The sequence below is a fragment of the Glossina fuscipes genome, unplaced genomic scaffold (genome assembly GCF_014805625.2).
Source record: "Glossina fuscipes isolate IAEA_lab_2018 unplaced genomic scaffold, Yale_Gfus_2 59, whole genome shotgun sequence".
Classification (NCBI taxonomy): domain Eukaryota; kingdom Metazoa; phylum Arthropoda; class Insecta; order Diptera; family Glossinidae; genus Glossina; species Glossina fuscipes.
Window position 1 is genome coordinate 3,665,736 of NW_023998431.1, and position 12,160 is coordinate 3,677,895.

Here is a 12,160-nt window from a genome sequence, read left to right on the forward strand (position 1 = left end):
TGTCTCTATCAGCTACGTATAAGAATACATTAGCCAAGTTGTAGCTTTCTATGACTGACTGTCCAAAAAGGAGAACGCGCACAGACGAACGATGAGCATGCACAGATACATACCAAGTAAACTATTAAAAAACCCTACAATTCCCTACATAGTGATTCATATAAGAATTTTTCAAAATAAGGCATCATATGAAAAGCAGTCGAAAGAATAGTCCGATCCGAAATACTTTCAAGAGCGCTTATCCTTGGGCGAAAATACGCTGGTGAGGTTTAATCAAAAACATATCTCCAAAGCTACGACCTGTAGATTGAACAAAAGAAAACGAGATGGACTCACAAGCTTAGATCGATTCAAATAACGATTCTGAATTGATCGATATACTAAAGAAAGATGGGATTATCTCAAATCTTTCTCGGTGTTGCATAAATTTAATATACCCTTACATAATGAGTGGCGTAGGGTGAAAAAATACCTGAATCGGTCAATATTCTTATGCTGATAGGGATCATACATCCTTAAGGAGTCTTTGAATTGCATTTCTGGATTTCACAACTAAAATGACCGAGAGAAGAAAACAAACCACCAAACGAGGCTTTAGAAATGGTAAGATTAGCCTAGCCCTTCTCCTATCTTTCAGACAGAATACGTAGTTCATACGGAAAAGGTAGCTGATCTTTTGAGGCCACTCATCATAAGAATGGAAACCATGCTCGAATTGACAATAAGTTGCTGACTGACGTCTGCACTAATCAAAGAGATTTAATGTCCGCTGAATTCGTCGAAGAGAATACCAAATTCCAATTCAGTGCGGTTAACATTTCCTGAACGAAGTTTTTTTCTACGAGCGTCGTTATGTTGAAAAACCATCAAAGAAGAAAAAGATCGCATTTAACGATTTTTTACCGAACAGCTTAGCTTATTTAAGCTTAAAAGAAATCTCTATTGCTGGCACGTCGGTATGATTACTTATACTGGTATGTGTAATGTTTGAAAGGGCATCGCTGTCAGATCGAGTTAATGCCCTGTGGCAGTCGTGGTAATGTCTCTCCTAGAAAACAGCAAGATGCTTATTCAATGTTGTGTAATAGAAAATAAAATTTCTTCGTTATTGCTATGAGGAAAAACAAATTTTATGATTTCTTTTGAATTTGTTGTGCTTTCTTTCATTATAAAGTCCTCATTAAAAAGCGCTTTACAAAGGCAATTCTTCCTTGATTTTGAATTCAAATTATTTTTTATACCTTTTCATCTTTAACTTTCGAATGGGTTTTTATAGATTTATTTCTTGCTTCTGAACAATATCAAGATTATGTTGTAAAATTATTCTTGAACGAATTAAATCGAATAGAACGCATATATATATATACTTTACGCATATATACTTTTCATGGTATGAAATATGAAAAAAGGGAAATAGCTTTGGCATCAACAAATAATATCCGAAAATGCTTAACTTCCGATTTTTATTGAAAGAGACAAGATCTACTAACTTATTCTTCTTTATAGCGTATAAATACATAAGCACAGCATATCTTATTATATACTCAGTAGTAAGAATATATAAATAATATAAAATAACAACGACAGAATCAAAACGATAATAACAAGACCATGAGATGATGCTGCAACTTTCTTTATAGTTATATATTATGTTGCTCTCTTTATACCTACTCAACTTTTGTATTTTACTTACCGCAATCTGTTATTAAAATTTTTCATCTCTTGTATAGTGCCTTCCGAGACTCTCACTTGTTTTACATTGGCGAGCCGAAGAGTTCAGGTAGGGTAACAGCTTTAGTTAGCTTAGGCAATTAGGGTCGCAAGTTCATTTCGCTTTCTGGTTAGATGAACGGAAAACGAAGCAATATAAACGGATGTTAAGAAATAATATTGCATTCGATATGCAATCAACGAATTCTCGACCATGTTTTTCTAAGGCGTTTAATAATTGCCACATTTTGAATATTGAACTTAAAAGAAAAGTTGAGTAAAATAAATAAAAAAAAATGAAAATGAAAATGAAAATGAAAAATGAGGAATGAGGAATGAGGAATGAAATTTTGAATTTATAGCGATTATCAATTTATATGAAAGAAATTATTACACAATATAGTTAAGGATATTTGCAACTTATGAAAATCCAATTAGTGTAAAAATTGAAAATACGTTTGGTTATATTAATATTCTTTGATATCAGGGAAGAAAGCTTCCTTCTCAATGTAATATATGCTTGAAGTTTTACAACAGCACCACCAACAGCAACAACAAAAATGTTGATATAATTTCCTTTAAATTTAATTAAATTGATCAAAATTCATCTTGTTACATATATGAATCGATCCTTTAAATATGTTATGAGATTTTATTCATTCATCCGTTTCCAATACCATATACCTAGTGCCTGACTTAAACATTTGTTTAACATTTTCACTTATTATTGTCTTTTCCTTTTTTATTTGTTTATTTATTTATTTGCTTTTCGACTTTCAGGCTGAGATATGGAGTGTTTTTATAGCGATTTTACGCAAAAGTGTACGTAACTTGCAAGCTTGCACCGATGTCGGTCTTATCGAGCACGTACTAGTACGTTTGCAACGGTCCGAAACCGTTGTTGCTGGTAAGTATTTGCATACATTTAATTTTTTTTTATTTATATTAAAAAAAAGAAAAGAAATCATTTTAAATTCTATGTATATTGATGAACACCCTATGAATGATTAATTTGCTTAATGTATTTGGTCAAAATAAGTAAATAAAATGAATGGACGGGCGATTTCGTTTAAACCATACAATAAAAATATCATTAAAAAATTTCTATGTCTAAATGTAGGCAATGAATATTCATTAATTTTCGTTTCCATTTAAGTTCATTTAAATTTCCTAATTGATTTTGCTTACATATATTGTCTCTCCCTCTCTCTCTCTCTCTCTCTCTCTCTATTTCTTAAAAAGTCAATAACCTAAATATTCTCGCTACCATTATCTTCATCAAACCTTTTAGATCCTTTTACTTAGGTGTCAAAGTGTGCGTGGGTGGGTTTATATGCGCCACTTATATGACAATGTCAAAGCAAACATAATGTGTTTTCTTTTGAAAACAAGACTTACTTATATATATATATTTACATACTTGTATTCTTTACATTGAGACGTGACGTCTTGCAAAGGACCATGACACTCTCAAGCAATAGCGACCATAACAGCAATAATAACAAAAACAACAAGATGAACAATAATAAAATGCTCAGCAAGTATATAATATGCACGTCAACACAAAATGTCTGCATAATTGAATTAACTGACAATTGACAACCGAAACCTATTGAGCTTAATGATGCTGTCGTCTCCATTTAAATTGAATGCGGCACGTTAATAAGTGTCATGACCCTCAATTGAAGGAAATGAATGTACGATAGAAAATAAAACAAAAACATAAAATAGTAAACGATAGTAGTAGTGTCTGATTATATAAAGATTTCATGCAAAGTTATAATTATATAAAATTTTTTACCTGATGCAAAGCAAGCGATAAACATTTTATATATACACGTATGCATAAAGAGACCGGATTACACTTTTGTATCATACTGTTCGTACTGTTCATACTGTTCACACTGGCTGGCACAAACAATCTCCACTGTGTGCGTATCTCTATATTACTATTTTTTTTTTTTTTTTTTATTACATTCTAATTAGACGTCAACTCATTAAATGCGAGATGCTTTTCTATTATTCTCTTTCGGTTTTTTCACATGCTGCCAGACACGTAACTTAAGAAATTATGGTAATTCGTTGTTGTGTTATATATGTATAGGTGCAATTTTTTTGAGATTAAATCAAGAGTTCATTAGGTGTATACATGTACAAAAAAAGATAAATAAATAAATAAATAAATAAATAAATTAAAATAAAGTTTTCGGAAAGAAGAGAATTTAAATGCAAATAATAATATCGAAAAAGAGAGTAAAGTACGTTTTTATTCGAGAAAAGAATACCTTTTATTAAAAAAGTATTATTATTTATTATTAAATGAAAAGCCTCATTGTAGTAAGTAGCTATCCAAGGGGCATTGACTTGCTATGTTAAGCAAATTAAATTAAAATGCTACGAGTGAGTAGTACATTTAAATGAATCGTGGATATCTGCTACCTTCACTTGGCATCTTTTCGTATACAGCTTCAAGAAATACTCATCTCAAATCATAGATCTAATTAATTCTGTGTTATTGTTACTGATGTACAGACTACTGAAGATGCTTTCAAACTTTAACTTGTACTACGGACTTAGATCAGTGGCATTTATTGGTGAAAATGATAAGTAATGCCATGTATTAACATACGACGAAAACTGGATCTACTACGACAATTCCAAGAGGAAAAAGTCATGAGTTAGTCCACGAGAGCCAGTCACATCGACGCATTCAGTCTTACTTATAGTGTATTACGAGCTGTCGAAACCGAATTAAACTGTTACTGGAGACGTCTACCGACGTCAATTCGGTAAATTAATTGAGATATTGTTGCAAAACGACCAGCAATAGCGGCTAACAGACGTTATGTCATCCTTTCGCGTGACTACACTCGGACGAACGTTGCAAGAATAGTCAATGATACAGTATTGCAGCTCGAATGCGAAGTTTTGCCGCACTACGCTTAATCATCAGACATAGCATCTTCTGATTACCACTTGTGCCGTTCGCAAGTGCCTTACCTGGCAGGCAATTTCGCAATGCTGCAAAAGTGCGAAAATGGGTCGTTTATTGGCTTGCTGCCGAATCAATCTTTCGACACGATACCGTCATCTTGCCAGAATGATGGAAAAAAGTGTGAAAAAATGCCGAAAAATATTTTAATTGAATTCCGCCATTTTTCCTCAATAAATGCGTTTTTCAAGTGACAAAATGATCGGAATACAATGCAAACACCTATTACAATTAAATTCTAACGATGTGCAAATCAGCGGACAAGGTCCAAATCGGCTGACAACCTATTTTGTTTATGATCTTGGAGGCGTGTTTGTAAGGGTTACGAACAGAATAACAACATTACCATGTAAAAAGTGTAAAAAGGAGTGAATTGGCAAGAAACCAATTTCGGTACTCTCTTAAATATTTTTCTTCCTTCTCGAACTCTTTAAACAATTATAAGAAAATTTTGCTTTTTCACTTTACTACATTTTTCGCAAATTCTGTTTATAAGTGCTGCCTTTACGAAACTATTATAAACACTTTAATCGAAAGTTTTCGTGATATGATGAAGGACACAAACACATTTTAAATATAACCGCCAAACTTTAATAGGGGAATAGTGCGTTGCATTTGTGCGCTTGAAAAATCTCCTTCGATAAAATCTATTCCTATTAAACCTGGACTCTTTTCATGCCTAATAGTACTGTGTTAACTAACAAATATAAAAAAAAAACATTACCGTGTCGAAAATCCATGCTTACTTACCTCCATCAATCGATAAATTTAGATATGAGAACACGTTTCTTAATTGATTCTCAACAAAGTGGTTTTAGTTGGTCGTTTGCAGCTGAAGGCATAAAAACTTAGCAAGAAGAAGGGGAAGCAAAATGTTCCGACCTCACAGGATGAGTCTCTTTTTCCTACTTTAGAGGCTTTTATTCCATTCGCTTTGGTTCGTCTTGCAGGGCTTCGTTTATTTCATGAGCTTGATCTTTTAATATTTTTAGTTGGACCAGTCGAGCTAGATTCAGAGGCCACTTATGCTAAATATTCCGCTGCATTACTATAATTCTTCTGTCCGAAAGCGTAATGTACATTCCATCAATAATCGACATTTAATAAAAGTACACTCTATCTTGAATTCTTTACACCTTGTGTTTGATCTCTTAAAACTCTCTTAAGCCAAACACCTTGTTACTATATAAGCCCTAGACTCGAAGGTACGTAGTTCAGTCCATATAAATATAATAAATATACTCTTCTGTTAAGCTTTGTTTGATTTTATTGCTACGTGACCAGACGACTTATAAACGAACGAAGTAATTGTCATTTGGCGTAGCCGTGTATTTATAACAATATATTCCGGAAATTATATAAAAAAAAAAAAGGTAAAAAATAAGATGACGTAAGATAAATGCACCATACTTTTTCAAATCATTTATATTTCGAAGAAAACGTTAAATCAACCATTAAATCTTTTACGAGAAAACGTTGACTGTGCAAGGAAAGAAAATACCGGTACATAAATATGAAACCAAAATTCTTGGGTCCAAATAAACATTTATTGTATGAAAATTTGATTCAAAGTATTGCCCATCGCTAACTATACATTTTGCCCAAGTGGCTGACAATTTTGTGGATGCCAGGTCTTCAAAAATCTTCCTTTTTTTCCGCACACTGCTTATTGACTTGTTTTTTTTCTGTCTTCGTGTAAACGAAAGTGTTGGTCAAATGAATATCGGTACGGTTAAGCAAGTACATAGCTTGCTCTAGTACTTCTCAGTTGAATACAGTGAGTAGGCTATGTGTGTGGACGGACGGACGGATGTCATGTTAATGAATGATCTCGTATTGCTTTTTATTTGATATTTCAGCGAAACGTTGAAGTTGATTAATTACTGTTGGTAGCCTTGGGGAAAACCATTTCGCCAGAGTTTAGCAGCTAATAAGTGACCGCACTCCCTGGCTCCCATCAAAAGAAAAATCCCCAGGCTATGTGAGGCAAAAAAGGCCAGCCTTCGTATCGTTCGGCCAAAGACAAAATGCTATCGGCACTTGCCCTTTATTTGGCACAAATACAAAATCGAAATTTCGTTTTCAAAAAAAAAAAAAGTTTTGCCTGGCGATATTTATCGCCTTGTGTGTAAGCCAGATCCGCAAGCTATCCATATAGAACACAACTTCGGATAATTATGTCCTCTACGCAAGACCTTAGTGCCATTTATGGGCGAATTTCGATATAGGTTTGTACACCTGACATATATATATATATATCAGATTTTTTTTTGTATTAATGAGAAATTAAAAAAATCATATCATAAGCAAAAATATTATTTAATAATGGAATTAAAAATTTGTAACGCCAAATAGGATGACAAAGTCGAAGAAAAAATTGAAAGAGAGAATAAATCGCAGTAAAAAAAAAATCTAATTTTTGTTCATCAAAGTAAACGGTCTACACATACATGCATATTCGAAAATTTTATAAGGAAGTTTCTGATTCGCTTCCTATTGACAAACTTTCAAGTTTCACTTTAAGTTTGATCCAAGCAAACGGACTCTATCCGTATCTTTCAATCGTCCTTCAAAATAAATTTGTGACGTCAGTTTAAAAGTCTTATGAATTGGTTAGAATTGCATTAAAAAATCGAGTGGCTGTCGCCACAGGTTACAGTTTATTTTTTTACACTGCAGAAAAGGGAATTTTTTGTTCCTTCGGCAATTTTGCACAACTGTTTTGAGTGGACACATTAGCTACTCTTATTGACTTAGTTCAGTTAAACTCAACAGAAACAAAAAAAAGATTTTCGTTACAATAAATACTGTTTTCTTACACAAAAAAAAAAAAAAAAAATTAAAGGCAAAGGAAAGCAAAAATTTTATTTTAATTTTATCGGTGATATCGTTTTCGCGAAGGTTAGAGGCTGTGCACAATGGCCAGCCTAGATTATAAATAGTAATAAAAAAAAAAAAATACGGTGTTTACTTTTATGGCAACGTTTGAACCGCGTATACAAGCGGAAAAAATGTATCCAACTATATGAAATATAAAGGCACAGGTTCAAGAAGGCATAGAGGTTAAACGTTTGCAAAAAACCATTGCAGAAGTGGAAGCCGCGTTAAAGCAAAGCACGTGCTATTTGAAAGTCGTGGCTTTACCTAAGATTCTAAAAAATAAAACGAAACACATTTCAGGTGGCATTGTTGGAACAATGGCTAATGATTCTGAACTTGTTACAAGTGGCGGACGTATAGTAAAATTTAAATACAACGGGAGTGATGATTTATAGGGACAATCGACTACTAGCGGGGTAGGCGGAGAAATGGCGCCAGGTCAACATACAGTTGCTTTTGCAGCGAGACGTAGAAGTGGTAAAGTGTTTGTAATCGGATTGTGAAAATTCTAGCGACATTAGCTTGTACTTCAAGAGAGGCGAATTAAATAATTTATTGTTGGCTTTTGCAAGACCTAGTAATTCCCTGGTCATTAAACAACGCTATGAAGCACCTGACATAATTGAAACGCCTGAGGATGGACGTCAGTGAAGAAGAAAGACATGCAACGACGCAGAAGATTTCAAAGAACAATCAGAAATAGATCTCGCTGGAAGCACAAAAAGATCGCGTTGTCATGAATCCTTCATCATGAGTAATTAGTTAACATATCAAAGAGAAAAATGACTCGTTTTTCAAACCTAATTACGTGCAGTGTTCTCAAGATCGAAGAAACAGCTTGAAGTCGGTCTTTGTTTGGACAAGGAAATATAAAGAGTTTCAGTAGAATCGATTAATACTGGTGCGTAGTTCAGAGTGCGCAAACGCCATAGGTAAGAGTAGAAGGATTCCCAGAAGAAAGCTGAGATTATATGAAATGAATGCATATTGATCTATATTGCGCGTAGATCATCCAATCCCCTGCAAGGAATTTAGGAGCAAGTCTAAGCTCATAAAGCAAATATCGAGTTTAATAATTAGGAAAACTTGACATTACAGGGCTAAGCACGAAACCATAATTTTCTTTTCCATCTACCAATGTAATCCAATTACTAGAGATTGTCTTCAGAGCCTACAGGAGTTTAGGTAAAAGTTTTGCTTTTAAAGAGATTAACAAAAACCGTCCTTAGGCGGTTAAACTTCAAGAAGTCACAGAGATATAATATAACTATGATTCAAAATATCTGCAAGAGCTAATAAGTCAAAAGTTCATCAACTTCTTTTTCTCGTATACACAAGATATGTAAATTAATTCAATACTCAGCTAAGCCGAATATACAGTAAGTTAAACTTCTGAAAGCTTGTACACTTAATTCTTCAGGCGAAGAGCAATCAACACTAGGCGCATAATGAAATGGATTACGGGTAGACATAAATCTAATGCACTCACATCATACGCAGTATCGGATTGTCATAATCACACTTTAAAGACCACTTCTTCTAAATGAATGAAACTCAGAGTAAGATTGATTTATGTGTAATGTATTCCCATTTGTCGACAATCAAGTGATTTTTTATTTATGTTGTTTATGGTTCGTATCACATGGCCATATCTTTCGCAACATTCTCTTGCAGCATATACTGCAGCATAAAGTGAAAATAGTATTGAACTAAACTGCTGTTCTTCACAAGAAACTCTTGTACTTCTTCTTGGGATATTGGCCTATTTAAGACGCCAATGTTTTCAATTCGATAGCTCTGATAAGATGAATACAGTTTTCCCTTGGCATATCGCTACCCCCATTTATATTTTATGCTATATTTGTGTCTTTAAGATGACCCTACCAATAGAAAATGGTAATTGCATACAAAGCGAAAAGTAAGTCGTCGTCCCCTCCTATTAATATTTCACTTTCGGATTTACGTGGCTTTTTATTTATGCAATTTATGTTAATGCGATATCAATATATTTCCAGAACGAATATAAATGTAACCATGTCATGTATTAACTTGGGGTTTGCGTAGCTGGTTCGCGGAATATTACAAAAAAATTAAAAATTTTATTTAAAAATACATTGATCAACGAGCACTAATATATGCATATGATCTGATATATGATGATATGATATGATATATGATGTTAATGCTATTGTACTCGTTGTCCGTCCGCTAATTTGTCGCATCATTTTTCTGTTTTACGTCATTGTCCGTTTCCTGCCTTTCGTTTGTCGCATGTCCGTTAGCCAACGTGTATTTATCAATGTGTCCGTTAAGTCATCACCAGGTATGCCAACAATTGCTCAATACACACACACACACACACACACACACACACACACACACTGGCTGATGTGAACGCATGGGGAACCGCGTATAAGGTGGTCCTCAAGAGACTTAAAGGGCACGGCCGGCCACATGTCACGTGCCCTGTCATGCTGTGTAGAATTGTGTCAACACTTTTCCCACATAACCTGCCGTACCTAGCGGTGGACTTCTTCGGAAGGGAGCAGGAGCCACCCCCTGTTGTTACCACGGAGGACGTGCTTGCAGCCGGCAAAAAAATTGGCGATAAAAAGGCCCCAGGTCCAGATGGAATCCCTAATAAAGCCCTGAAGGCGGCGATTAGGATTAGGCCTGAGATATTTGCCCAGCGTATGCAACAGTGCCGAGACACTGCTGATCCCGAAAGGTAACAAGCCGCCGGCTGACCCGTCGTCGTACAGGCCTATCTGTCTCCTGGATACGATGGGCAAGCTGCTAGAGTCAGTAGTCTACGAGCGTCTGCTGAGAGTAGCCAAAGAAAATGGTGCGCTATCTGATAACCAGCACGGCTTCAGAAGGGCGCGGTCGACAATAGACGCCATAAATCACGTAGTGAGGCTGGCGTCCGACGCCATAGCCGGGGATAAATGGAAAGGGGGCGACAAAAAATACTGTGCCCTGATTACACTGGACGTTAACAACGCTTTTAACTCGGCGGATTGGGGAGCTGTCCGCAGGGCTCTTATAAGAACGCGATTCCCAAGGTATCTATTGGACACCATAACGAGTTACTTGTCGAACCGTACGTTGGTGTATGAAAGCGAAAACGGCACAGAACAGTATAAAATATCAGCAGGCGTCCCACAAGGGTCAGTTCTTGGCCCTCTTTTGTGGAACATCATGTATGACGATGTCCTGAGGTTGGAGCTGCCCACCGGCACAACGAGGATTGGATTCGCCGATGATGTGGCGATAGTGGTGGTTGCAAAGCATATTGCCGATATAGAAGCGAAAGCTACCGAGGCAATCATGCGTATTAAAGGGTGGCTAAATAAGGTGGGCCTAGAGCTGGCTGAACACAAAACGGAAGTCGTGCTTGTGAGCAGCCGGAAGAAACTAGAGACGTGCGAGATAAGAATCGGGGACCACATTGTGCAGTCAGTCCCCGCGCTCAAATACCTCGGAGTGATAATTGATCACCGCCTCAACTTCAGGCGACACATCGACTACGTGGCGAAGAAAGCGGCAGGCATCCAGACGGCATTGGCAAGGATTATGCCAAACGTGGGGGGTCTGAAAGCAGCTAGAAGAAAGGTCATAGCCACTGTGGTGACGTCAATCATTATGTACGCGAGCCCAGTATAGGCGGGTGCATTGACTGTAAAGGCGGCACTCCGAAAGTTGGCGGCGATATATCGCCTCAGCGCCCTGAGGCAGATCTGCGCATTCCGAACTGTGTCGGAGGAGGCGGCGCTAGTGCTGGCTGGCAATCTGCCAGTCGACATCCTGGCCGATGAGATGAGCCGCATCTACCAACGGCGTCGCGGCAACGATCTCTCCTCGCTAGTTATAAGAGGCGAGGAACGGATGGTCTCGCTAAGGATTTGGCAATCGAGGTGGGAAAGAACGACCCTAACATAAGACGTTGGGTTGACAGACGGCATGGAGAAGTAAACTATTACTTAACCCAGCTTCTGACTGGCCATGGCTGTTTCCGGAAATATCTACACAGATTCGGGCACGACAGTTCGCCTAACTGCCCGGTATGCGAGGATATAGAGGAGGACGCAGAACACGTAATGTCCTACTGCAGCAGGTTCGAGAATGGGCGGCCTCAAGTGCCACCTAACGAGATAACAAGCGCAATGGTTGGCAGTGCAGCAGCCTGGAACGCCGTAGACGCATTCGCCAGCAATACACTCGTGGAGTTGCGACGATTGGAGAGACAACGGGTGGAGAGCAGAGGGAGTTGAAGCCGATAGTGCATTCCACTGAGGTCCCACCATCAGGAGCGTGCTAGCGACAACCAGCCCCCGCGAAGTAATACCTAACGGTGGTCCCGCGGGGGAGAGTGGTAGACGAAGTGTGTGTGGGGGGTAGTTTTTAGTACGTATGCGCCAGGGATGGCGAATCGTGCATGCTGCTACTAAGACCCAGCAGTATCTTTCGAAGATTTTCTACCTCCACCTCACAGAGCAAAACAAAAAAAAAACACACCCACACACACACCCACACACACACACACACACACACACACACACACACACACACACACAC

General features: G+C 37.2%; 1 protein-coding gene across 1 annotated transcript in view; it reads left to right on the forward strand.

Annotated features, from left to right (window-relative positions):
- The window catches only part of LOC119637433 (neurobeachin), a 166,297-nt gene that overhangs the window by 60,215 nt on the left and 93,922 nt on the right, over positions 1-12,160 (forward strand). Inside the window, exon 3 of the mRNA XM_038033451.1 lies at positions 2,491-2,617. Coding sequence (XP_037889379.1) covers positions 2,491-2,617 — 127 coding nt within the window. The remainder of the gene's footprint in view (positions 1-2,490; positions 2,618-12,160) is intronic.